Source organism: Micropterus salmoides, unplaced genomic scaffold (genome assembly GCF_014851395.1).
Source record: "Micropterus salmoides isolate LMB-PRFRI ecotype aquatic unplaced genomic scaffold, ASM1485139v1 Ms_hic_scaffold_12, whole genome shotgun sequence".
Taxonomy (NCBI): domain Eukaryota; kingdom Metazoa; phylum Chordata; class Actinopteri; order Centrarchiformes; family Centrarchidae; genus Micropterus; species Micropterus salmoides.
Window position 1 is genome coordinate 13,657,811 of NW_024040263.1, and position 27,845 is coordinate 13,685,655.

Consider the following 27,845-nt stretch of genomic DNA (forward strand, 5'->3'; position numbering starts at 1 on the left):
AACTGCTACATTTTGAGTTTAATGGAAATGACGAACTGATTACCGTTGAACACACTTACACACATGTAAGTGACAGGTTAGGATTAAGGTTATTCTCCTGTCTGGTGCCCAACCTCATTTTGGATACTTGGTAAGCCTCCGCTACATGCTAAACTGTTTTTCTTTTCACATAAATATTTACTGGTACAGAAATTTCTCTTTATGTTTGAAGCATCCTCACTCTCTGTTTACAATGGCTAAAAAATATGAATAGAAAACATTTCACCTAAATATTAATTCTTTATTTGATTTATGATACTCCTATTTCACATCATACAAAACTAAAAGGTGCACACATTCCATCCAAAATATATATTTGATGTATTTAAAAAAAAAATTGTCATTAGACTGACATGACATTTATATACATATTATTAGTTGTTATTTTTAGTCTTCATTGATCCAGCTCATCAGTCTGCAGGTATTTGGAACAATCAGAAATCTTCTTCACCTGTTTGACACTCAGCGTCTCAGAGCACATGGGACACACCGTCTCCGTTTCCAGCAACCTGGACACAAACAGTTCAGTGTAGATGTGTGAATGTGACAATAAGAAAGAGAAGTGACTCCCAGGTGCTTGACGTTTTGGGGAATTTGCTTTCTGGCAGAAAATTAGATGAGAAGATCTACACCACCCGTGTCTGGACTTTAAGTATGAAGCTACAGCCAGGAGGCGCTTAGCTTAGCATAAACACTGGAAATGGGACAATTAGCCTACCAGCACTTCTAATTAATATATTGTCTGTTTAAGCTGTATAAAAACAGTTTTTTCAGGTTCTGTTTCTTAGCCAGGAGCAGTGACTTCCTGGTAGATACCAAATCTTCTCATCTAACTCTCAGCAAGAAAGCCATGAGAATGTTTCCCAAAATGTCAAACTATTACTTTAAATTGGGGTGGGAAAAGGGTGCCACTATAAACCAACAACTGCTACTGTCTAATTTGATTTGAGAAATTACTATCAAGTAGGCCTCTTGTAGATTTATTTGTTTATATACTTACTGAATGAACTGTGAGTAGAGAGCTGGAAATTCACATCGAGGACACTCTGACCAGTCTTCTTTCAGCATATGACGACCCTGAGAAAATGATAAAAAATATAAAGACTGGGGAAACTATTATGTTCAAAAGAAATGGTGTGTGTATGAATAATGTGTTTGTACCGTGGCAATGCAGTAGGGCAGGTTGTTCTTGCAGGAGATACACAGCAGTTCGTTCTGTGGCAGCTGAAAGCCACAATAGGGACATGGAGTGGTTTCCTCCTCCAGCTCCGATGTGTCTGGACGTCTGTGGTGCGGCCGGATAAGTAGCAGAGATGAGGATTTAATGCGGTGGAGGGTAGAGCAGGAGATAAAAGGGAGGATAGTAGTAGGCAAGAGTCAGGCAGATGAGGTGAAGTACATAAAGAAGTGAGGTCAGGAGAGGGAGTACAGAAAAGAAAATGGGAGGTGTGGATGTTGTCGTCGCTCACCGAACCATGGCCTCGATCTTCTTCCTGTACTTTGGGTCAATCTCATTTCGGTACTCTGGTCTCATCAGCATGGCAGCAAAGCTGAAGGCAGAGTTCTTCAGTCCGGCACGGTGACATTCAATGACCGCTGACGTCAGAATGGGAACAACATCTACACACAGAAACACAGTTGTTTGACAATTAAATTTCAGTGACATTTAAGCTTCATTTAGATTTCTTTTGATGTGAATTGGACATTAGATTAGTAGTAGTGTCTGTTTGGACTCACGTGCAGGAAACTTGCTGATATTGTTGCTGACACGAATGAGCATTCGTGCTCCCTTTAGGTGGTCTCCCCTCTTTACATGGATCTACATGGCAACACATCATTAACAAAGTCAACAACTCTACATTAACTTAATGTTGAGATTGAGAAGCTTCATGTAAAAGTTAAAATATCTTGTCCCTGCTGATATAACGCATAATTCTCCTACTCAAAAGGTACAAAGTTGAGTGGCACATGTATTTGGGGTGTGCTGGGATCAAGTCCGTAAGGTCCTACCATTTGTTTTCAGAATACTGAACAGTAAGAAATGCTCGACAGCAGCGCCCTGGTGGCCTCGGAGTTAAACTGCCAGAATGCTTCTTAACTGCTTGTCAAATGGTCGAATAGCTTCAGAAATGTGACATTTACACCATGATTGGTTAGCAGTGTTGAGATGGGAAAGGAGCCGAGGTTTGAACTTCTCTTTTTTCCCCACACTTTCTTGACACATTTCTGTCACTTTTCATGTGAACAACCGAGAGTAACACTGAACGTTTTCCAAGACAGAATGAAAATGTGCGCTGTTATCGGCGTATTTAAACAATATTGCTTCTAACCCCTCTGTATGACGGGCGGCTTTCCACCCCTCCTTTGAGCGTGGCCTTTCAGAAAAACACTTTTAATGGCTACCATGACTACAGTAAATAACTTGAGCTAACCCATTACAGGTGTGTGATTGTAGTTTCAGCTGTACTGACCTTGACCAGCAGGTAGGAGTGGAGGATCATCAGATTGGTGGCCATCTCGGCTGGGATTTTAATCTTCTGTGCCTGCAGCTCTGTGTACATGCTGAACAGCACGTCATGGGCATTACGGTAATTCCCTGCAGAAGTAACATGCAAAAAAAACGACATATGATTAACATACATGTATGACTACGGTTGTAAAACATGTTATGTTTGTCGTTACTGGTTCAAGCATTTGGTTTGTGTGAATATGTTTGTACCTGCACACTGCTCTTCTCTGGCGATGATGATGGCGGTGCGAGCAGCCTCCCTGTACTGCTGCAGTGCCATATAGAGACGGAACAGGTACTTTGCATCCTGGGAAGAGGAGAGAAAGGTCAACTAACATTAGCAGTGTCACTCTCACTGATTTACTTACATGAATTCACAGTGCTGCAGCTTTCATTCAGTTTGTGCTTATGTTCTGTGTGTAATATGAGCCTGATTTAAGGTCACAGATAATGACACAATAAGGGACTGGAAAATAAATATTCAAATAAAACCTTCAAAAACATTTTCTGCGATTGTGTCTTAACTCTACATCTCCACCAGGGAAAAAGTAAGTACTTACTTTACTATTATTTATTTAAGATTTATTTACAGAAATGCTTGCAAAGCTAATGCTTGGAGAAAAACTTCCAAGGAAATAAAAAACAAGATGGAACGACACGATGCCCACCTTCCCTTAATATTGGCCTACATGCGCAAATTTGCACCTTCAGAGAGACTCACAAACTGCATGAACCTTAGAACATCCAGCAGATTCACAATCACCCACATTAACTGTATCTTATCTGATATTTAGCACTGTCATGCATTAAAGCCTCTGAAAACTTGGTCTCAAGTCTAGTTTTCTCTAACAGGAACTTTTCATGACTAAAAAAAGCAACTTAACACTTACAAACTTTAGGGCCGTGTGGGTGTAGTTTGAATACATTTGGCAACACAAGTAGAAACCCCACAATTACTGTTGTGATATTTTTAATCCAAATGTTGCTAAATCCCCACTGGTGCATGGAAATAAGTGACATCACAATTTTTCTACAGAGACCCACCCACTTCCAACAAGTTAAATGGCACAGACAAAAATGTCTTCTGTGAAATACCCAATCTGGTCTGAATAAAAAAAGTGTTTTCCTGAAGGACCCCACTGTCCACGGTAAGATGCTGATTGACAAAATTACTTTTCAGAGCCTTTAAACACACATTTAGAGGCGTTTATCACTGCCTGCTAAAAAGAGGCAAACATCCAGCATGGTGCCTGTTTGATCTTTAGGCAGGTCTCTTGACACACAAAGTGTCAGAAACATATATAGCATATAGATATATCTCATTTATCTTTTGCTTTGCACTTCAGTGCAAATCAGTTGTTTTGCAAATACAACTGATTCTTCCATGACCTCACTTAACAGCCCACCTGCCTGTTCTATACAGACAGTTTGCCTAAATAATAAACTCCTCTTAGCTCCCTGACCGCATTTCTGCTGGCTGGTTACTTTTTAAAAACACTTGTGGTTAGAGCCTTATTGGACGGAGTGGCCACAGAGAAAAAAATACAGTATATCGAGGTCACTTTTAACTACACTGAGCGCTGGAAATGTCATTGTATGCACATGATATACAATTTTTTGGTTAAGTCGTGGGCACAGGATACAACAAATGACTGAATGTGTACATCTTTGTTCGGTAGGTATACTTTGATTATTACATACCGCATTGTGTGTTGATAGCCCTTAATTGTCAGTGTACTGGTTTTACACTTGGTAGCTCACTCTGCATCTGTGTATATGGGTGTGCAAAACATGCCTCGCATAATTAGCCTGTGATTTAAAAAGATTTACCATGAAGAAACTCCATAAAGCCAATTAGCTGTTAATAAGGCTCCACTTTAGCGAACACAAGTAATTAAAGCGTAAAGTATGTATGGGCTGTTAGTACGTAAAGTATCTCTATGGTTGCGCTCCGCGGCTGACTTGAGACCCCTAGCAATTGAAAATATGCCTTTCTGTTTTGATTTTCTGAAAAGTTGTGCTTGTGTCAAGGCAGTATGTTTTTCTTTGTTTTTTTAATAACTGCTCATCAAACCATTACACTATCCGTCTCACTGACAAGGCTACTCTGAGAGACACTACACACACACCAGACAAGAAGAAGGAGAGACAGTGAGAGCGAGAATGAGTGATGAATACATTAAAGAGAAACATGCATAAAACAATGATTTAATACTAGATATAGCAAAACAAAATCATGCAGCTAGGAAAGACACATACATGGGGATTAAGAGAAGGCTCCAGTGTTACAGTGTATTGATTACCTTGGGCATGCCATCACTCTCTCCCATCAGGTAATCTATAAGCTGATTGGTCAGAGAACTGTCCTTGGCCTGACCTACCTGAAACACACACACACACACACACACACACACACACACACACACACACACATCAAAAACACTCAATTGATTGGTCAAATCATTTTCACCAAAATATTCAGTTTGCAATGCAGCTCTCACCGTCTCAATGGCCATCTCGACAGCCAGATTGTCGTCAGTGTTGGGACACTTCAGGAAGTGCTTCAGGGCCTGAGACGTGGTGGACAGAGAGAAAGAAGAGACTGAGAAATTGGCTGAACTGGTGTCTTAAGTCAATAATTGTTAGGACATTTTAGTAAGTGTAAAAAATGAATCACTAAGGGAGAGTTCTTACTCTGCTGTACTGCCCACACTTCTGAAAGAACTTGCCAGCCTGGAGGTGTTTCTTCTCTCCCTCAAAGTAGAGAGCAATGCTCTGGTAGTCCTCCTGCGTCGCCTCCGGACCTGATGAACACACACCGCAGCAATCTATATTCAACTCATAGGCTGTATCACTGGAAGCGAATTGCTAGGAAACAGCTTAGGTTATTAGCTAATAAAGTAAGACTACATTCACGCGCAGACTGACCGATGATGTCCGCGTAGACCTCCATTTGTCCGTGCTGCTGTGCCAGTTGGAAAGCTTCATCGTTGCACTGAGACAGAACCAGGAAGTGGATGGCTGAGCTGTAGTCACTCAACCGCAAGAAGAACCTGAGACGCACAAACGTGTGTTAAAGGTTTGTGACAGAAATGGGAAAAAAAGAGAAAGAATTGGAGATGAAACAAATGGTTGAGTCTGCAGAAATGAATACAGATAATAATTGAGTAATCAATCGAGTTTATCAATCCAGCTTTATTCCCGGCTTCTCAAATGGGAGGATTTGCATCTTTTCTCTTCTGGTTCACCTTGGGATGTTGTGACTGGTATTTTGATTTTTCTTTTAGACATTTCATAGCCTGAACAATTAATAGAAAATAATCTCTAGATTAATTGGTAGCAGAACTAAGTGTAAGTCACTCAACATTAGAAAGTGGTAATAATAATATTTTAATGTGCTGGTGAAATGGTAGACAATGTAAATAGATTTTTTTTCATTTGTTCATTATTCATTATTTAAACTGTCATGGACAACACTGGTTCTGTGCGAAAGTAAAAACTTTACTTTACTAAGAATTGTTAAACAGATCAAATTCAAATTCAAAAAGTTACACAGAGTGTAAAACTTCTTGTAAAGCATCCCTTTAATTTGGCCAGATTCAGTGGAAGTTGAATCACCTTATTTGGAGACCTGGAGACTAAACAAGGACAAACACTTAAAAATAAAATAATCATTCTAACATTTTAAGTTTATAAATCTAAGTGCTACCTGTGTCGTGATAATAATTTAGTAAATGTTACATTTAGGAAGTTGTATACAGCTGTGCTCTTGCTTGCCCTACCTGGCAACCATCTTTGCTCCGTCAATGCTCTGCGTCTCCCTGACGATGCGCACAGCGTCCTCTGGGTTGTTCAGGTGGTCCAGTAGCACGCGTATCATGTTGTCCCAGTCTTTTGCACTCTCGTAGGCCTGTGCAGCGTCCTTATACCTGGTGCACAGAGTACACATTACATGGCCTCTCCTTTTAAGGATTTCATTTCATTCAATGTGACAGACCATCAAACTAAGAACCTACTTGCCGTCCGCCTCCTTGGCCTTGGCGTACTGCAGGTGGATCTTAGGAGAGGAGACATGTGGGAGCAGCTCCCCCACCTTCGCCCTGAATGTGGAAAAATAAAGTGGAATTGCTTGAAGGAGGAGAGACACTGAGAGAGAGCGTGTTGGTGTGTGTTGGGGTTTTGTCTCACCAGTTCTTGCAACGAATGTAGACCGACGCAGCCTTGTCATAATACTGGCCTTTTTCATAGAGCTGAGCGGCTTCAGAGAATTGCTGTAAGAGAGAAACGAAAACAGAAAAGGATACGAACAAAAAGACATTCAAAAACAGTAGTTGATGCTCGGATACACTGGCACACCACAGAACACATACATAAACTACCCCTATCCTATAATATAAGAATTTACCAAAACATGTACGTAGTTTGCAAGAAGAGAGAGAGATAAGACTGACTCTCTACCTTCATGCTCTCCAGTATGGCTCCACATTCCTTCTTGAGGACTCTGCTCGGGTGCTGGATTGCCTGAGCGGCTCCTCTCCTGATGTCACCCATCCTGATGGACATCCGGGCTACACCTGCTTGACACGCCTCATCATGCTCCTGGAACTTCACAGCGAGGGGAAGACAGGGTAAGGGGAGAACAGTGGAAAGAAGAGACTTCGAAGTAAATACAATTCAAATGATTTCATTATCATCACCTGGAACTTTATATGTATTTGTCAGCACCTTGGGCAAAGTCACAAATCCTAAAGAGATATACTTTACTATTATTTGTGAATACAAACAGTGGATAGGACAACAAACTGAGAGTTTATTTATCCATGTGGAATTTTCAGATGGGAAGCATCATATATTAAACATGGCCTGGGACTGCCATTACTTATTATATAAAATACTAGAAGAGATATATCATCAGAGGTGAAGCTACGAGCCTTTACCCTACAGCAGCTTGGTATCCAAATAATAATGTTTGCGAAAAGTAAACACACATCAGCATAAACAACTGTATGTTTTGGGATACAGGCACATCAACTATTAAAGCAATATCCTATATAAAATTCGATCAAAGTTTTGAACGTCTTATGCTGTTGAATCACTGCAGAAAGTTGAGATATAACATATTGCACTTACTTTATTATTGTGGGTCATGCCTTTTTCATAGTGTGCCAAAGCATTCACATAGTCTCCACTACAGAGAGAGAGAGGGCAAAATAGGGGTTTAGATCTGTTGTAGACCAATCAAGTCCAATGAATGGTGTGTGTGTGTGTATGTTCTTACATAAACTCCAGATGGACAGCATATTCCTTGGATATAAAGGGAATTTGGTCTTCTGCTAACCTCTTGGCTAACATAAGAGCGCTGTCCCAGTGCAACAGGTCTCTCCTCATCTAAACACACACACACACACACACACACACGCACACACAGTGAGAGTTGAAGATTATGTCTCAATTTAAGCCCACATTTATCAATGTTTATCTTTATATTTACATGTTACACATATATATATATAATGCAGAATGGTAAGAAAATAATTCATTCATTTTCGTACCGGGAACACACACATAAACACAGACAGATTGTTCACACTTGTGTGTTTACCTCCAGGGCAGCGATTGGGCAGCTTGAAGACAGATAGAGGTCCTGGGCCAGGTTGTAGTCACCTAGAAACATGGCCAAATGTCCTGCCCGTAAATTCATGTCCTCTATACCCTGGACCGAGGGAGAGAGAGACGAAGTGTGGGTGTATCAGAATTGTCACAATAGACTGAAACCATGTCTGTTATGGGGAGGGAGTAACATGTGAACCACAGTTTGCATGTGAGCTGTACCTGGATGCCCTGCAGCGACAGGACCATGCCCACATTGCCGCTCATACGGTAGACCTGGATGGCCAGCTCGACCTCCATGTGGACCAGGCAGGCTTTGCCTAACTCTGCCCAGTCTGTGCTACTGCCTGAAGACTTACACAGATCGCAGGCTTCATGGAACCTGGACAGGAATACACACCCACACCCACACCCCCACACACACACCCACACCCACACACACACACACACACACACACACACACACACACACACATATATTTTTAACCTCTAAAACTCTCAAACAAATTAATTTTGAGTCAAGCAATACAGTGATCCACTGCTTGAAAATGAGCTTTTGTATGAAGTGAAACCTCACTGACTAATTAAAGGGAACATTTAAAGGTGCTGTGTGACAGGAACGGAGGATGAAAAACAAAACCTTCGTACAACGTTAAAACAAGTAAGAAACCAATGTATTACTTTTGTATTACTTCTTTCATATACTGTAGGAACATGTTAACTACTACTACAAATAACAATAATTGTGGTCTTCTTAAATGGCAAATGTAAGAATAGGAGTAGCATCTATATATATTCATTTCTGATTACATGCATGATTTTGCTATTTAAAGGACGAACAACACATAAAACCTCAACTTTGTGTTGCTTTGTTAAATAATTCTAATTTGCATTCATTCATTTGGAAATATTTGTCTTATCCTGAGCCCCAACATTATTAAAAACAAACAAAAACAGGAACACATAAAAACTTTGCACTATACTCAGCTGACTAAAGTCTTATCTGGCTTTACTAAATCAAAATGCTCAGCCAAGTGAAAAGCTCTGTCCAGATACAAAGTCAATGTACCCATTTGTTCCCTTATAAGCTGCTTCTAATATAACTAACCACAGACTGTACTGACATCCAAATATACCCCCAAATTACAAATACAGAAAACATAACACAGACATGACTCTTTGAATCTATTTTTTGCCAGAAGAACACATAATCAGTGTCTCAAACATGGCTGACCTCTTGAGCATGAGTGCCTGGGTGAGCTGCTTGCTGAGCTCCGTCGGCAAATCTGCTGATGTGACAGTTGAGCGCTTGAGGAAGGAGTGTGTGCTCAGAGCCACTTCGCTGGTATTGCCGCTCACCGTCTGACATGTCAGCTCCCCGTTGTACAAGAGCAGAGGCTTCTGGGAAAAGAGGAGCGCAGTGCTCCCCACTAACACCACCCGGGTGCCTAAGCAGAATAAGAGAGAAGGAATTAATGTTAAAAACAAACGCTCCCTATATCTCTCGTCCTCATTTACATCACAGGATTATGGTAACAGGAATATTGTTGCATTCTGTGCTGTTACATGATAGTATTTTGCTGATGTGTGTGTGTGAGATGGTGTTACATGGCCCTACCATATATGGTGGTTTTATGCAGGGCGTAGGTATAGACCTTGTCATCATCATAAGCTACAAACACTCCTCGGTCAGCATGCCAGTTGTCCCACAGCACTCCTGTGATGGTGGGAGAGAAGTTGGGGAGCTCAAAGCAGGAGTCTGTCGCCTGAAGTGGACACGCGCACGCACACACACACACGCGCACGCACACACATGCGCACGCACACACACGCGCACGCACACACACACACACACACACACACAGTTAATGTTGTGTTAAATCTGTTATTTGAAATCACACTGCTTTTTCATGGTGAAGCGCTTCATAATCTCTTGGTTTTGATAAGTGCCATATAATTAATTTATTTATTATTATTTGAAGTGAAACCCATTCACACCAAATAACAGGGCCGTGAACACGCTACAAATGTTTAAAAAGACACTTTAAAAAATGTCTTATACTTTATATATGTATCTTGGCTATAATATTTGGCTATTAATAGTTTTATTAATCTTCCCTCCATAACATATTAATGCATCAAGTCTTAACCATGATATTTTTTTTTTCACTGGATATTTAATTACCTGGTTTTAACAGAGTGCAAAGAACCTGAGAATACGCTGCGTGTATGTGTACCGTTTATGCATGCATAGGTGTGTCAAGTAACTGTGATGTACTGACGTTCGCAGGGGAGAGCAGGAAGCCGCTGTTCTTGTCATCGATGAACACCAGCCGCGTGCCATTTAGGTCGGGGAACACTTTCCTCACACCAACCGAGTGGCTGTAGCTGCTCACAGTCTCCCAGTCCTCCACCAAGACACACGCCACATTACCTGACTGAGAAACAGAAATGGGAAGGGAAGATATAACGAGAAGAGAATGTATGGAAGAACACAACTGTGTATGGGGAAAGCTGGAAAGAGAGTTAGAGGGAATGGAGCAGTAGTAGAGAGCAAGTCTCCATGAAGACTTTAAGGAAAGTAAATCAATAAATCTGAAACATTTGAATAAAAATGTCATGTTTTCAGTACATGTTTGTCTTGGGTTTGATGACATGAGGAAGAAGGAATTGATTTTAGGTCACTGACAACTCAAGATTAGCCCTCCCTCCTCTATGATGATGAAATAACAATGTGCAGTTCTGTAGAGAACAAATACAGAGCGGAACATTATGATTTAAAAATCTTAACTATCAAAGAGTCAGGCTTCCTTTTATTGTTTGTTAAGTGGCTTCATTGTAAACTCACTTCAGGAGAAAATTAAATTCACAAGGTTACAGAAAAGCCTTGAGAAAACATATGACTTAAACTAAACAGTGTCTCCCTATTATGTCCTGCTAAAACTAAGTGGGCTGACTGAGGTGAGGGTGTGCCGAGTCTTACATCAGTGCCGTAGTAGAGGAAGTCAGCGGTGAGGGCGTGGCAAAGAATTCGACCTTTTCTGTCATCATCTGGAAACAACTTCATCTGCTTCTTCTCCTCCTGGTCTTTGCTTTCAATCTAAACACAGGCACACAATAAACGGTGAAGCCTTCTCAGTAATAGCTCATTGGTCAATAAAAAGACTAACAAAGTGCTGACAGATAGGTCACTCACCATGTGCAGCTGCACTTTTCCCTCAAACAGTGCTGCGGCGTAGTCTGAGTTAAGACACATGCTGGCTATCGTCCCCAAATACTCAATGTCCTTTAGCTTGTTAAAACCTGAGTGACGAAGCAATTTAGTGATACGTATTCTTCCACTCATGCACGATTAAAGAAATATCAACACACCACATCACTCACACACACACACACACACCAGGTTTGTGGTCTACCAAGGCGTAGAACCAGGCTCTGTTGTTCATTCCCACAGCCACATGATACGGTCCCATTGCAATGAAAGTAGGCTCTACTTCTACTTCTATGGCCACTGGACTCTCCTGAAAAACACAGTACATCATTTACATTTATTCATATAACTGACACTTTTATCCAAAGCGACTTACAATTGCTGTACATGTCAGAGGTTGCACGCCTCTGGAGCAACTAGGGGTTAAGTGTCTTGCTCAGGGACACAATGGTGGATGGGTCACAGTGGGGAATTGAACCCGGGTCTCTCACACCAAAGGCATGTGTTTTATCCATTGCCCCATCCCCACATCAAAGAGGGACTGAAGGGCATGTTGAAACTAGTCAGCAGTGTTTACCTGCAGCTGTAACACTGCACTCCATTTTAACTGCACTCACTTCTTATCAATCTTTCCTCCCGTCAGGTTTATCCTGTGATCACTTATTTCTTGGCCAAACACAATAGCCCTAGATGATTTTGGTTCATATGAATATTGCCGGAACACTAGTACTACTGCTTTTTGGCTCCTGGAACTTTGGTAATGATTTTACAGTTGTTAGTTTTGGCAAGGAGAAAAGAAATAAAGGAATAAAGGAATAACTGAGTGGCACTATGCGGCTATTTATAAAGCACTTAACATTTTTTACTCATGTCTCCCAGAACTCTCAGGGGCTTCCCAGTTCTGCAAACAGTCTATTTTGTGTTGTTGTTTTTTTTTTTCTTACAAAACACTCAATTGTTCCATTAAATGTTCTCTAATCTGCACCAAAATTGGTACATAACATATTTTAACTATCCAAAAAACATTATGCATTTATCTTTTGATATTCCATACTACAGGATTTAGGTATTCTCCATATGATGGCTGCCATCAACCAAACAACATTACATGTATCAGTAATACAGAACATTTCTAAACATTTTCTATTGTTAAATACATTTTAAAAACTGGCTGACTAGCTGTATTGCAGTATTATACCTAATAAAATCTTGTAGTGTGAGTAGTGGTTTATAATGTAATACAGTTCCTACCACAGTGTGTGTGTGTGTGTGTGTGTGTGAGTGTGTGTGTGTGTATGTGTGTGTGTCCGTGTCCTCACCCCCTCCACATGGTTGGACACAGTGACCTCCAGCAGGGAGGTGAGGTAGGCCAGCCGGGTACCAAAGCTGTCCCCCAGAATGGGCAGCTTGGTCAGGAAGACATGGAGCGTCCCTTTCTGTGTGGAGACGGCCAACAGCTGGCCATCATCTGTCCAGCTCAGCTGGTCCAGACCTAGAGGAGGAGAGTGAGAGGCAGATGAAGGAGAAGTGGGCGGTGCGTTTGAGGTGAGCCTTTGACAATATGGCTGGAAAAGAGGACTGTCTCACCTTTGGTCTCATCGTCCAGCCGAACTACATTGCGGATATCTTTGAGCTCAGACAGCTCGTGGATCTTTACGCTGCAACAAGAAACATGGGGTTTTAGTTTTTTAACTTTCACAAAAAAGAAAAGAATAAACAGAATAGCTGTTCTGCTTCTTTTGAAAGCCTGTGAGTGTACCTGTTGTCACCGCAGGAGGCTGCCTTGTTCAGTGCTGGCGAGATGGCCACACTGTTGAGACTATCTTTGTGGTTGCGAGCCTGATAGAGCTCCTGCCCAATCTCCCTGATATGAGTGGAAATAACCACAAAGTACCCATTGGAGAAACCGATCAGTATATATCCATCACCGTACCTTGAAGAGACATGCAGAGGAAGAGATCTAACTTTAGTACAAATATCTCACTCCCATACTGCAGTACAAGAGTTTGGTGGAGTGCAGGAGTGTGTGGTCACGTGCAGTACCAGCGGTAGGACACAATGTTTCCATAGTGGCGCTGGAAGGTCAGTTCTATCCGGTTATCAGGGTCGTTGACATTGAAAAGCATCAGTATCTTCTTGTCCACAGACACACTCACCTGAAGCATCAATATTTGTAGGAATGTAAAAAAACAGTTTTTTTTTTTACAATGAAAGTACACAGCCAAAGGTGAATATCCTGGCCCCGTGTGACGAAAGTAAACAGGTGACACTTCAACTCCAAACACTAAAATGTGAACATGTTGTGATAAATGTGTGATGTAAAAATGATATAGTGTGCGGATAAGAAGAATGTGGATAAATTAAAGCACACACAAACTCACAGAGTTCTCCCCTTGAGCAGCGGACCTTTCATCTGTCTTCATTACTGAAAAGAAAATCTCAACAGGCTCACCGCGAAGCGTTATCTGGCAACAGAAGAAATGTTTTCCATGTTTTCATTTATTTATTTTACTCCTCTAGTTACTGATACTGTGCTGTTATGACACACACATGTTGTGAGTGACCTAGACAATTAATCATATGTGGCTGGTGCACTTATTTCAAGTCCACCTGGTTAATCTGATGTACAAACTGTATAGTTACACTGTATAGGTAGGACGCTAACATATTTGTTCTGCCTGTGTGTGCGTGCACTTACGCACCTGTCTGACGGTGTCCCCTTCATGACTGCTGATGCTCACAGTGTTGTCATCACTTCCCAGAGCCAGTAGATTCTGAGTACTCCAGCACCCACAGGTGATTTTCTTGGTGTGTTTACCTATCATTTGTGGAGAGAGAGGGAGAGACAATCACTATAACAGAAGGGACTAAAGGTTAACAGAAGCATAAACAAGTATCTGTGTATTACCCAGTACAGGGATCTTGCGTGAGGTCTGCTGATTGTAAATTAACAGGTTTCCTTTGACTGTCCCAACTGCCAACAGAGGGCCCGTCTTTGACCACAGGATGAACGACATCTGATCTCTGTTGAAACCAACAACAATAAAAAACAAACCCAGAGTATTAGAAGTGATTCATAATAAGTTTACAGCTACTGTCATCTAAAGAGAGAGAGAGCAGTTGCACTTAATTAACCCAACACTAACTTCTCCCTGTTTGGAAATGTGATGCATGCCTGCCGTACCTCATGCCGCCGTCAATCTGGAATGTTTTATTGACACTGGCATCCCAGAGGTAAATAGAGCTGGATTTTGCAGCTATCACCGCCAAAATGTCCCCATCTTTATCCCAGTCCATTCCCACACAGCGTCTGGGGGAGAGAGCAGGAGAAAGAAGAGAAAGTGGAAAGGAACTTAGACTTTTGAATAGTAAGTGGTAACCACTTAAACCTTTTTGATAAGACAAAATTGGAGCCAAAAATAATGTTCTTACCCGGGAAGGTTCAGTTCAGTCCATATGTGTCCATGTCGATCAAATATTTTCACAGAGTTGTCCTGTCTGTAGGATTAGAAATAACATTTTAGGTAATGCACTGATGTAAAGCTTGTATAAAAGGGAAGGAAATTATTACACAGTTGTCTTTGGATTACATTTCCTAACACAACAGTTTACTCACCCTGCAACAGCGATATAATTACCAAGGGTTTTCTGCCACTTATACAGTAGGTTAGAACCTGCCCAGGCTTTGTCGTTGAGGATGAAAATGCTCTGTGGACACAAAGATTATTTTTTAGTTTTATTTGGAAAAGACATACAAATATGTGAAATTTAAGTGACATCCATAGTTTTCTACAGAGGAATACTTATAACCTAATTCATGAATAGTTTCCACTCATCCAAACCAGAAAGATCATTAATGTTAGCATGCCATTTGAAAGTTTTGAACACCCTTTCTTTAAGCATTTTTAATGAACTGGAAGCAATAATATTGTAAATTTGTTTTTTTTTTTAAATGCCAAGTAAGGACTTGCCATGAGTTTACACACTGTCACTCCCTGTGTTTTTGAGGGTCACACCACCAGTATCACATGTCAAAGTGAATTTGAAGACTGCACATTTTGAACAGAAAGCCTGTATTACAAACTGCAGTTTGAAAGACGTGGGCATTAACAAGCAGGGAAGATCTAATAAAGACAGTGTCAAGTTGCATTATGGGAAGAGCAGGATCCAGTGTTTGGGAGATTCAAACATTTGCAGACAGTGACTGCAACTACCCTTGTATGTTATCTGCAACAGGTGTGCAATAAAATGTATCTAGCGCTATAGGATATGTTCAGTGTAACGTAGTACACAGTGACACACATTTGATTCTTCACATAGCCTAAATCTAATGACCTTACTGGTGATTTATAACGCTGAAATTAGTTTAACTGTCGGAAATTACCTACATCTAAGCTGTTGATGACGGCCACTAATATTATCTTAGTTGCAAAAAAAATGACAAACGGAGTTATGATTATTCTGGCCATCAGCTAGCGAAACATTAACGTGAGGCTATGTTTTCCTGTTGTCTTTATAAAATGCATGGTCTTTTTAACGACCTCAGTCGTTATTCCGAGTTGGAAAAAGTGTCAGATAACACACCTAAAACGTAATTCGTTAGTTAGCTTTAGTTTACGTTGTAGCCAACAGGCTGGTTTAACTAACGTTACCTGAAACGTTAACTTTACATTAGCTTGGTTTGTCTCCTAATTAATTAACGCTACCGTTAGCACATAGCTAGGTTAGCTAGCTGGCTGAAGGCGCGTGCTAAATCTCAACATCGGAATCATAAAAACAGAAGTAATGCTGGTATTTTAAATGAATTCACTGGTACCAACCTTCATCTTGGTGGCGTTTAATTATTTAAACTTGAAATCGATGTTTTCTGTTCAAAGCATCCAAAAAATGTTGTGTGTATCCCACAATGCTTCACTCTGAAGCGTCTGCAGCGGCGATGTCATAGCAACAGCCGTCAGCCAATGAGGTGCCCCCAAAGCAGAGCTGCGGGGAAATAAGTTTTAAAGACATTATTGTCAAGCTGAGCTGCAGACCACGCCCTTTTTTCCCTGGTTGTGGTGCCTAGCTGCAGTCAGCTAGTTAGTCACCAGGTGGGAAGGATCTGGTAATTAGGAGATTTGGAGTCATTCACAGGATAGAAAGCAGGCTGGGAAGATGTGTTGAAGAACTGGAAAAAAATGAGACTGCAGGACTAAAGCTTGTCTGAACGAGGAAGGAGTCGGTGAGCGTTTGTTTGTTTGTGAAATGTGGTGGATTTTAATATTAAAGTGAATCATGTAATTATATTTAGGGAAAAAATGTTTGTATAAAACCATGTGTTTGAATTGTAAACTAAAGTGTTGTACATTTAACATCATGGAGATTTGAAGCATGGTTAAAAGTAATGTATTGTAAAGTTTAAAAGGGAAAAACTGTAAGTGTAGGATTGTGTTTGTAGAGGGTTAAAGTTGTTAGGATTTAAAGTTAAATTATGTGAGCAGTGATTTAAAATAAGTATTTTGATGTTGGATGGTGATGGTTATTATGGTTACCTGAGTTTATTATGTGTTTCATTGATTTACTTGTGTTTGTATTTAAGGTTTTTTACCTGCTTATGGCTACGACAACTTTCAAATAAAAGAAGGAAAAGAAAGAATTGATTCCTGGTCATTGAGTAAAATCCAGTCCAAACCTTCAGAGGCAAGCATACCCTATCAAGTGGGGGAAACTGCAGGGTTGAACTTCACTAAAGTGAATGCACTTGACAGTAAAAAACCGCTGTGAAGACTGGAGCAGAGAATCCTGAACAGCAACCAGCCTGGCCTGATAAAACGGGAAATCATCTCACCCAATCCTGCGGAAAAGAAGATGGCTGACTCAAAGATACTGGAGCAGCTTAAAGCTAACAGGACATCTGCAAAGCGGCAATTCTCACGACTGGCTAACAACGTAGTCCGGATGCATGGCATCACACCTGAAGAGGAGCTCAGGGACAGTTTCAAAAAGCTCGTAATTGAGGCCAACAAGGTCATGGAAGCCAACGATGATGTAGAGGCCCAATACCTTGTAGAGGCAAAGCTGGATACTGATTCCGAAGAGGTTCCTAGGTTGAATGAGCAGAAAAAGGCCGACATCGAGAAAACTACAAGTGAGTGTGAGACGAGACTGAACGAGCTCAAGGAGCTAATCCAAAAGACACTCTGGGCAAACTTTGGAGAAGAGGAACTGTCGATGGCAGTAAAGGTTGCAGAGGAGAAAGTAGAGTGTGTGGTGTCCTTTGGACCGATGGGAGTAAAGAGAGTTTTGACTTCATGTTTGATTACATGGAAAAACTGGTTAAGAGGGCAAAAGAGCTGCATACACAGTGGAAGTGTTGGGTTCCCCCTGCTGAACGGAAAGATTTTCAGCTGCGGGTCAGAAATCTTGAGCAGATCATCCCTAAGTTAATGTCAAGAAAAGCAGAGTTCATTCAAGCAAAAGCTAAAGAAGACGCCGAAAGAGTTGTGAGTGCAGCTACTATCAACTATCCAACAGCAGCAGTTAGACTGAAGCCTACTTCCCTCCCTAAGTTTACTGGCATCAGGCGAGACTTTCATCGCTGGAAAAGGGACTGGGAGGCCCTCCAGAGGCAAGGAGAACCCACTGGTTCAAAGGAAGTCAAAAAGTTCCAGCTTCTTGACAGTTTGGATGAGAAAGTAATGAGAGATCTTCGATTGATGAATTATAACACCGCAGGAGACATCTTTCGTGTGCTAGAGAATCGGTTCGGAAGCCAAACTGCGATCGCTGTTGAGATAGTTGAGGAGCTCCAGAGACTTCCAGCTGCCAGAGGGCACCAGCCCAGGAAAATTGTTGAGCTCATCCAAGCTGTGGAGAAAGCCCTTGAAGATCTGAGTGATCTTGGTGACACTGGCGCTTTAAGGAACCCTCTGGTGACAAAGTCAATTGAGAGCAAGCTGCCGGATGCACTAAAGAAAGAGTGGCTTCTCTATGCAGCTGAGAGAAGCAGTACTGACCCAGAAAAGCGCTTTGACTATCTTTGGCCTTTCTCAAGAGTCAAGAGAGCATCTACGAACAGCTGGATCAATTGAGGGATGAAGAGCCGCTGAGGAAAGAAAACCGACCGGAGCAAAGGCAAGCTAGAACCAGAGCCTCAAACCAGTTAAGTAGCAATCTCTCTGGATGTGTTGTCTGTGGGGACATCAAGCATAAGAAGAAGCTGTACTTCTGCAAAAGGTTCCGTGTGCTCAAGCTCACAGAGAAGAAGGACGCAGTGCGGAAGCTGGGAGCCTGCTGGAAATGTCTGGAGGTCCATGACGAGGGTAATCACTGCAAAACTTTGTTTTTGTGCAGAAATCCCGATTGTGGGAAGCAGGGAGTCACAGACCATCACTACTATCTGTGTCCCAGTGCTGAGGCACCCAGAGACAGTATGGCTCAGAGGAGGAGAAAACACAGCACAGTGGGAGGTGAGAGCTGGAGGAATTACACCGAGGCTCAGGAAAAATTCTTCGGAAAACTTTCACCTGAATTAGCTCAACAATGCCGGGACGCATTCTGTAATACAGCAGTGAGCACTTCACATATTGCAAAGAGTCATTCAAGTCTTCTGGTAGAGAGCGGGCTAGCGGAGTGGCCAGTCATCATGATGCTGTTGGAGGTAACCGCAAATGCTGGGCAGAAAATTGGGACTCTTATAGACCTAGCTTCTGATACTAATTATATCACCCATGAGGCAGCAGGTCGGCTCAATCTTAGAAGTGAAGACATCACGCTTGTAGTCCATGGTGTAGGAGGCATGAAAGTCTTTGTTAAGACAAAGCGGTACCTCCTGAAAATTCGGGTCAGCACTTTAAGAGGCACTCTTAGATCTCATCAGCTGGTTTGCTATGGCCTAGACAGCATTGCAGACATTCAAAGACATGTGTCAGCTAAAAAACTACAAGAGTTCTTCCCAGACATTCCACTCAGCGACCTGGCAAGACCGAGGGAGATCCATCTCCTTGTGAGTCACAAGGAAGGCCAGCTGGCCCCGCAGAAAATCCGCACGGTAGGGGACCTTGTGCTGTGGGACGGACCGATGGGAAAGACAGTTGCTGGCACCCATCCTGAGTTGTTTGAGGCGGTAACTGTATCAGCTCACACATCGAGAACGCATTTCGCAAGGTCTATGAGAACTGCTGCTGTGAAGTATGAAGAACACACCTGCGTGGTCCCCATTCATCGTCAACAAAGCCAGCAACCTCAGGGATTCAGTTGTTTAACTACAACATCCAGCTTCCTCGAGTGGTGGAAATGGGAAAGTATCGGTGCTGGCTGCATTCCAAAATGTGGAGGTTGTCGCTGTGGAAACTGCCACCCAGGCGGCAAAGAAATGACCCTCGCTGAAGAAAGGGAGTTGGAGGTGGTAAAGAATGGGCTCACATATGTAGTTGCTGATGAGCACAGTGAGAGGCCTCACTGGCACGCCAAGTACCCCTGGATAGAAGATCCAGCCACATTACCAAGCAACAGGAGTGCAGTTGAGGCAACTTTCTTCAGGACTGAGAGACAGCTGACCAGGGAGTCGGAGTGGAAAGCTGCCTATGCTGCTCAAGTTCACGAGATGGTCGAGCGCCGAGCTGCAATGAAGTTGTCTAAAGACGTCCTTCAGACATGGACTGGCCCAGTCTGGTACATTAGCCACCTCATCGCACCCAACCCACACTCAGTCACAACTCCGGTGAGACTGGTTTGGAACAGTAGTCAGAAGTGCAGAGGGGTGAGTCTGAATGATCTCCTGTTAAAGGGCCCTGACGTCCTCAATTCTATTCGTGCTGTGCTTCTCAGGTTCCGGAGGGGACGTTTTGCGGCTTTGGGAGACATAAGGAAAATGTACAATTCAGTGTGGCTTGATGATCAGGAGGTACATTTGCATAGGTTTCTGTGGCGTGATTCCGAGGAGGAGGAGCTGGGCGAGTATGCAGTCACAAGGGTTAACATTGGTGACAAGCCTGCAGGTTGCATCGCTCAACTCGCCATGAGAGAGACAGCAAATCTCCCCCAGTTTAGCCATCTTGAGGAAGAGCGTCGAGTGTTAGAGGAGGACAGCTATGTCGACGATATCCTGACCTCTCATAACAACTTGGACCAGCTCAAAGTCATCACAGAAAATGTGGAGCAAATTCTGGAGGCGGGAGGTTTCAAGTTAAAGCCATGGGTCTTTTCTGGTGAAAGTAGGAGGGAGTCTGTTGGAAAACAGGAGCAGGAGGCTACTCCAAAGACTGTAATCCTCCCAAATCAGCTCAAGGAGGACGACAACAAAGCTCTTGGCCTCGGCTACACCCTGGAGGATGACAGGCTTCATGTTATGGTTGGGATAAACTTCTCAAAGAGGAGGAGAAAGATGAGACTTGGCCAAGACCTTAAACTGGAAGAGGTGAGAGCTCAGACGCCAGACCCACTGACCCGACGAGAGTTGCTTAGCCAAGTTTCTGGGCTGTATGACCCGGTTGGTCTGACGACACCTGTAAAGCAGAAAGGAGCCATTTTGGTTCGGAGAGCATTTCAAGAGGCCAAACCCAAATGTAGCACCGTCAGAGACACTTGGGACCTTGCTCTATCAGAGAAGCTCAGAGAAGATGCCATCAGCCTCTTTGAAGAATATGCTGAGCTGAGCAAAGTCAAGTTCCCTAGAGCCCTGACACCAGTGAGCGGGCCAGCTAAGCCTGATGCAATTACCTTTCTGATGGCAGTGATCATGCTTACGGTGCCGTCCTATACCTGCGGTGGGACTGTGACCAAGGTCCGATTGTGAGGCTGGTGGAGTCTAAAGCTAAGCTAGCTCCCCTAGACCACAAGGGGGAAGCAGTCAAGGCAGAGCTATGTGGGGCAGTATTCGCCGCCCGATTAAAGAGGTACTTTGAACGACATGGTCGAATTCAAGTCAAGCAGTGGTACCACCTTGTTGATAGCCAAACAGTACTTTGTTCAATTCAACGTGAGAGCTATGGCTTCCAGACATTTTTTGGCAACAGGATTGGAGAAATCCAGACCAGCACACAACTTCAGGATTGGTGGTGGATTCCTGGATCTCTGAATATTGCTGACATCATTACTCGTGGGGCTGGCCCAAAAGAGTTGGCTGAAAATTCACCATGGCAGAAAGGACCAAAGTTCCTGAGCCTACCAGCTGAGGATTGGCCGATTAAGTCTGCAAAGGATGTATCAGCAGCTGCCAGAGAGAGTGTTGAAAGGATGCAGAAGAAAGTATTTGCTGCGGCTCTCACAAGAGTTCAGGTGAAGAGGGAGCCACCAGATCTGGAGCATCGAAGACCACCTGCTGGTGCTGCTGTCCGAAATCTGGTGGATGAAGGACGGTTTAGCAATCTGACTCGCCTGGTTAAGACGATCGCCTGGGTCTGGAGGGCGGCAAAATGTTTTGCAGCTAAAAATAAGATCCTGGGAGATCCAAAGTGGGAGGCGGTTTCCTCAGCTAGGGTCATCACCACAACGGAGCGCCAAGATGCTTTAAGAGATCTTTTCCTTGCCACACAAGAGGGGGTGACCTTTCCAGCAACCACAATAGATCGGCTGGTAGTCTTCAAAGAGGAAGAAACCGGGTTACTAGTTTGTGGTGGACGAATCCAAGCCTTTAATGAAGACCGAGTTGGTGTCCCTCTCTTACCTTACAGCGCCTGGGTCTCAACATTGCTGGTTCAGGAAGCTCACAGCAAGGGTCACGAGGGTGTGGCTGCAACTCTGTTGAAGGTGAGGAAAAGAGCATGGGTCATCAAGGGACAAAGAATTGCTCGAAAAGTTATTGAGAAATGTATGGTCTGCAAGAAAGCCAGAGTGAAAAGATGTCAGCAGGTGATGGGAGATCTGCCTCAAGAGAGAACCAGGCCAGCATCTCCATTTGAGTTTACAGCAGTTGACCTGTTTGGACCCTATCAGGTCAAAGATGATGTGAGGAAAAGAGCAAAATGAAAGTCTGGGGAGTCGTATTCTGCTGTATGGCCAGCAGAGCAATCCACACGGAGCTTGCCAACACAATGTCAACGGAAAGCTTCCTGATGGCTTATCAGAGGTTCACGGCAATTAGAGGGCACCCTAAGAAAATATGGTCTGATCCTGGGACTAATTTTGTTGGTGCCAAGTCTGTTCTGAAGGAGTTGTATCAGTTCCTGGACAGCCTGGATAAGTCTGCTGTAGAGGATACTTCAGCTCAAAATGGAACTGACTGGCACTGGACAATCCTGCCAGCTGACTCACCTCACCGGAATGGCTCTGCTGAAGCATCTGTTCGGATGGTGAAGAAGGCGTTTCAAAGTCTGGGAAAAGAGTCAGGGCTCTGTTTCAGCGAGTTTCAGACGACGCTTCAGCTTGCCGCCAATCTGGCAAATGAGCGGCCCATTGATGCCAGGGTGCAGAGCCTTGAAGATACAGTGCAGTACATCACACCCAATACACTCCTGCTGGGACGAGCATCTGCAAATGGTGATTGGAAAACATTTGACTTCACAAGTTATCCCTATAAGAGGCTCCAGGAAATGCAGCATCAGGTCAACAAATTCTGGAGATCCTGGAGCCAACTTGCTGGTCCCAATCTTTTTGTGAGGAGCAAGTGGCACACTGCACAGAGGAATGTCGCAACAGGAGATATTGTGTGGATCTGTGATCAGAATGCATTGAGGGGCCACTTTAAGCTTGGAAGAGTCATCAGTGTCAACCCTGACTCCAGAAACATTGTGCGGGATGTGAATATTAGAGTTGTGGTGAGCTCCTGTATCCCGGAGGTGAGGCCTGAAACATCAGCATCCAAATTCCCTGCATCCAAGCATCGCGTCTCCAGTATTCGGGGGGACCTTCAGTCCACAATTCTTCACCGGGACGTTCGACGGTTGGTGGTCCTACTACCAGTGGAGGAGCAGGATGGGAGTCCAGGAGAAAATCTCTAACTACTAGTTCACTGTGTGCGATCTCTCCAGCGGTTTCCGTGGGAAGATCGAGTGGGAGGTGTCAAGCTGAGCTGCAGACCACGCCCTTTTTTCCCTGGTTGTGGTGCCTAGCTGCAGTCAGCTAGTTAGTCACCAGGTGGGAAGGATCTGGTAATTAGGAGATTTGGAGTCATTCACAGGATAGAAAGCAGGCTGGGAAGATGTGTTGAGAACTGGAAAAAAATGAGACTGCAGGACTAAAGCTTGTCTGAACGAGGAAGGAGTCGGTGAGCGTTTGTTTGTTTGTGAAATGTGGTGGATTTTAATATTAAAGTGAATCATGTAATTATATTTAGGGAAAAAATGTTTGTATAAAACCATGTGTTTGAATTGTAAACTAAAGTGTTGTACATTTAACATCATGGAGATTTGAAGCATGGTTAAAAGTAATGTATTGTAAAGTTTAAAAGGGAAAAACTGTAAGTGTAGGATTGTGTTTGTAGAGGGTTAAAGTTGTTAGGATTTAAAGTTAAATTATGTGAGCAGTGATTTAAAATAAGTATTTTGATGTTGGATGGTGATGGTTATTATGGTTACCTGAGTTTATTATGTGTTTCATTGATTTACTTGTGTTTGTATTTAAGGTTTTTTACCTGCTTATGGCTACGACAACTTTCAAATAAAAGAAGGAAAAGAAAGAATTGATTCCTGGTCATTGAGTAAAATCCAGTCCAAACCTTCAGAGGCAAGCATACCCTATCAAGTGGGGGAAACTGCAGGGTTGAACTTCACTAAAGTGAATGCACTTGACAATTATTGTGATGGAATAGCACTTATATTTCTATATATTATATATATTATATATATATATTATATAAGAGACTAGACTTGCAAAAGGATTCAAATACATACACAAAAAAAGTCTGAAGGAAGCTAACTGTTTTTAACATTGACTAGAAACAGATATTTTATAGATTGTGTAGATTTGATAGATTTATACATTTGGTCTGATGACATAGACAAAACCTAAAGAGGCAACAACAAAACCAACAGAATAGCTTCTAGAAAGATGGTCAGTGAGCAGATCTATATGGGTCGTGGAAAATAATTACATTTTAGCCTACTTAAGTGTTTGAGGAAATTCTGAGGTACTTGAGTATTTTCTATTTTATGCTACTTTATACTTTCATTCCACTACATTTTGGCAAATATTGTACTTGTTTTTATTCCATAAATTTAGTTATAAGTTAAATTGCAGAATCAGATTAATAATACAAAATATAGATCAATTGATAAATAATGATGTATTATTATAGGCTAAGCTACCCAGCAGTATATAAAGTAATTACAATTAGCCCCAGCTTTACCAGCTGCAACGTTATAGTGACGTACACATTAATACATCAATAATTATATTCCAGTAATATCGTTTATGAGATTCTGAGTAACATAGTATTTTAACATTGTATTGCTACTTTTACTTAAGTTAAAGCTCTATACACTGACTGGCAAAAGAGAAACATAAAGCCGTTGATATACCACCCCTTAAATGAAGAGATTGAGCTGCTCCCAGTAGGGTGGAGGTATAGATTCCAAAATGGCAAGTCCAATAGATTCAAACACTTATGTATGTGCTCTGTCCTCTGTAGTTAGCAGCCCTATAGTACTGTGACACAGGCCCTGTCCCATTGTTTTCTTTTATAACTTGTTCTTTTTTTATTGGTTTTCATTACTTTAATTAAATTGTACTTATTTGTTTGTAATCCTTTTTAATTCTTTTCTCTGTTTGATGAGTTTGTTTTGATAAATCTGTTTTTTTGCCATGTTGCAAGCCAAATTTCCCATGAGGGACACTAAAGATTCAACTGAACTAATGGGAGAGTAGAACCAAAATACGTTTCTGAGATGCTGGCTAAAATTCAAATCTCTGAACATGCCATTCTGTGCATGCTGCCATACTGACACACCGTCACAATGGAGTCATCATTAAAGGTATTAGTAACACCTGTGCATTTCATACTAAGACAAGTCAAAATGTCTGCTGTGAAAGAGGCCTGGTACATAATAGCAGAGTCAGAATCATGTAGATTTGACATGTGCAAGGCCTGACTCCTTCCACTTAAAACAAAAGATTGAAGTGAACAGATTGTGAAGCTGAAACAACAGAAGACATTTGAAAGTCTCTCTGTGTTTCCTGCCCTCTTCAGATATTCAAGAAGCTCATATAAAATCAGCCTTGAGGTATTATACTGTGTACATAATCTCTGAGTGTGCAACCAGCTGTGTTTGCTGAGGAGCTATATGACATTACGCACACACTATTACAGTGGAAGCACTGATTTGAGTGCTGCATCTGTCTCAGAGCTCCTGACTGGATTCTGTCCAGTAAACATGTGCAATAAACTGAGAAATCATTAATAACAGTACAGACATTTATTCGATATTTTATTAAGACCAACACAGCAAATAATGGAAATTATACTTTCTTTTGTCAAACAACTTCATGTGCAGTGTAAGTGAGCTCAATAAATATATAATCCCATTTGGTGCGTTGGTCCAGTTGTAGTTAACATTTTACAATCTTCTCGGTGTGTAGGTGTGCACCGCTTTGTCTTGTTTTGTTTGTTAATTTCGTGTTCTGCCATAGTTCCCAGGGCTCTCTCACCACAGAAGAGATGATGAACATCAGAGGAACAACTCCAGTGGATTTATTCCCCAGTTTTCTTGTCTCGTCTGTGTTATTTTGATCGTGGCCCGTCAAGAGTAAAATTTCACACCACAAGAACAGTTTCCTCCTGTCTGCAATGAGGCCCAGGACCCCCCTAACACCGACTCTTATCCAACCCATGGAGGTCTGGATTTGGAGTCACACTCAAAATCAAAGTGGAAAACCACACTACAGGCTGATCAAACTTTGATGTAATGTCCTTAAAACAAGTCAAAATGAGGCTCAGTAGTGTTTGTGGCGTCCACGTGCCTGTATGACCTCCCTACAACGCCTGGGCATGCTCCTGATGAGGTAGCGGATGTTCTCCTGAGGGATCTCCTCCCAGACCTGGACTAAAGCATCCGCCAACTCCTGGAAAGTCTGTGGTGCAACGTGGCGTTGGTGGATGGAGCGAGACATGATGTCCCAGATGTGCTCAATTGGATTCAGGACTGGGGAACGGGCGGGCCGGTCCATAGCATCAATGCCGTCCTCTTGCAGGAACTGCTGACACACTCCAGCCACATGAGGTCTAGCATTGTGTTGCATTAGGAGGAACCCAGGGCCAACCGCACCAGCATATGGTCTCACAAGGGGTCTGAGGATCTCATCTCGGTACCTAATGGCAGTCAGGCTACCTCTGGCGAGCACATGGAGGGCTGTGCGGCCCCCCAAAGAAATGCCACCCCACACCATTACTGACCCACCGCCAAACCGGTCATGCTGGAGGATGTTGCAGGCAGCAGAACGTTCTCCACGGCGTCTCCAGACTCTGTCACGTCTGTCACATGTGCTCAGTGTGAACCTGCTTTCATCTGTGAAGAGCACAGGGCGCCAGTGGCGAATTTGCCAATCTTGGTGTTCTCTGGCAAATGCCAAACGTCCTGCAAGGTGTTGGGCTGTAAGCACAAACCCCACCTGTGGACGTCGGGCCCTCATACGACCCTCATGGAGTCTGTTTCTGACCGTTTGAGTAGACACATGCACATTTGTGGCCTGCTGGAGGTCATTCTGCAGGGCTCTGGCAGTGCTCCTCCTGCTCCTCCTTGCACAAAGGCGGAGGTAGCGGTCCTGCTGCTGGGATGTTGCCCTCCTATGGCCTCATCCACGCCTCCTGATGTACTGGCCTGTCTCCTGGTAGCGCCTCCATGCTCTGGACACTACGCTGACAGAGACAGCAAACCTTCTTGCCACAGCTCGCATTGATGTGCCATCCTGGATGAGCTGCACTACCTGAGCCACTTGTGTGGGTTGTAGACTCCGTCTCATGCTACCACTAGAGTGAAAGCACTGCCAGCATTCAAAAGTGACCAAAACATCAGCCAGGAAGCATAGGAACTGAGAAGTGGTCTGTGGTCACCACCTGCAGAACCACTCCTTTATTGGGGGTGTCTTGCTAATTGCCTATAATTTCCACCTGTTGTCTATTCCATTTGCACAACAGCATGTGAAATTGATTGTCAATCAGTGTTGCTTCCTAAGTGGACAGTTTGATTTCACAGGAGTGTGATTGACTTGAAATTACATTGTGTTGTTTAAATGTTCCCTTTATTTTTTTTGAGCAGTGTATTTTACTTGCTGTCCTTTTTTCCCCTTTTCTCGGTACTATGTGTTTTGTGACCGCCAAGCGTCAAAATACCAAGGCAAATTCATTTAACCTGATTCTGATTCTTGCTCGTGTTGATAATATACTGAGGATATCCTTTAAATGTCTTTTTAATTTATTATACATTTGTCCAATAATCTAATTACTAACTGGAAATCATGCTTTGCTCACCTCCTTGTCAGCACAACATCCTTAATCATTTAATAACTTTCAGTGGCAGCCAGTGCACTCAAAATACGTGGTACAAATGAAAACATAATGTTACA

At 42.7% G+C, this 27,845-nt stretch overlaps 1 protein-coding gene across 1 annotated transcript; it reads right to left on the minus strand.

The window, feature by feature from the left end:
* Window positions 1–259: 259 nt before the first annotated feature.
* Window positions 260–16,311, minus strand: wdr19 (WD repeat domain 19). The gene is made up of 36 exons (XM_038713485.1): window positions 16,190–16,311; window positions 14,986–15,077; window positions 14,802–14,867; window positions 14,554–14,679; window positions 14,278–14,393; window positions 14,072–14,187; window positions 13,751–13,834; window positions 13,413–13,525; window positions 13,129–13,302; window positions 12,957–13,027; window positions 12,689–12,861; window positions 11,559–11,679; window positions 11,355–11,461; window positions 11,142–11,258; window positions 10,441–10,596; window positions 9,777–9,924; window positions 9,393–9,606; window positions 8,381–8,540; window positions 8,151–8,261; window positions 7,827–7,936; window positions 7,679–7,736; window positions 7,007–7,153; window positions 6,737–6,819; window positions 6,565–6,648; window positions 6,331–6,477; window positions 5,477–5,601; window positions 5,243–5,352; window positions 5,050–5,118; window positions 4,852–4,929; window positions 2,759–2,855; window positions 2,511–2,635; window positions 1,777–1,858; window positions 1,509–1,659; window positions 1,201–1,324; window positions 1,040–1,116; window positions 260–548 (listed from the first exon to the last, which is right to left on the minus strand). Exons 1-36 carry the CDS (start codon window positions 16,193–16,195, stop codon window positions 434–436), a joined length of 4,053 nt encoding a protein of 1,350 aa, XP_038569413.1. The 5' UTR covers window positions 16,196–16,311; the 3' UTR covers window positions 260–433.
* Window positions 16,312–27,845: the final 11,534 nt, after the last annotated feature.

Coding starts and splice junctions, on each gene's coding strand:
- wdr19 (XM_038713485.1), bottom strand. Junction 13,526..13,750: donor CTGCTCAAGGGGAGAACTCT/GTGAGTTTGTGT, acceptor TTGATGCTTCAG/GTGAGTGTGTCTGTGGACAA. Junction 4,930..5,049: donor TCGAGATGGCCATTGAGACG/GTGAGAGCTGCA, acceptor TGTGTGTTTCAG/GTAGGTCAGGCCAAGGACAG.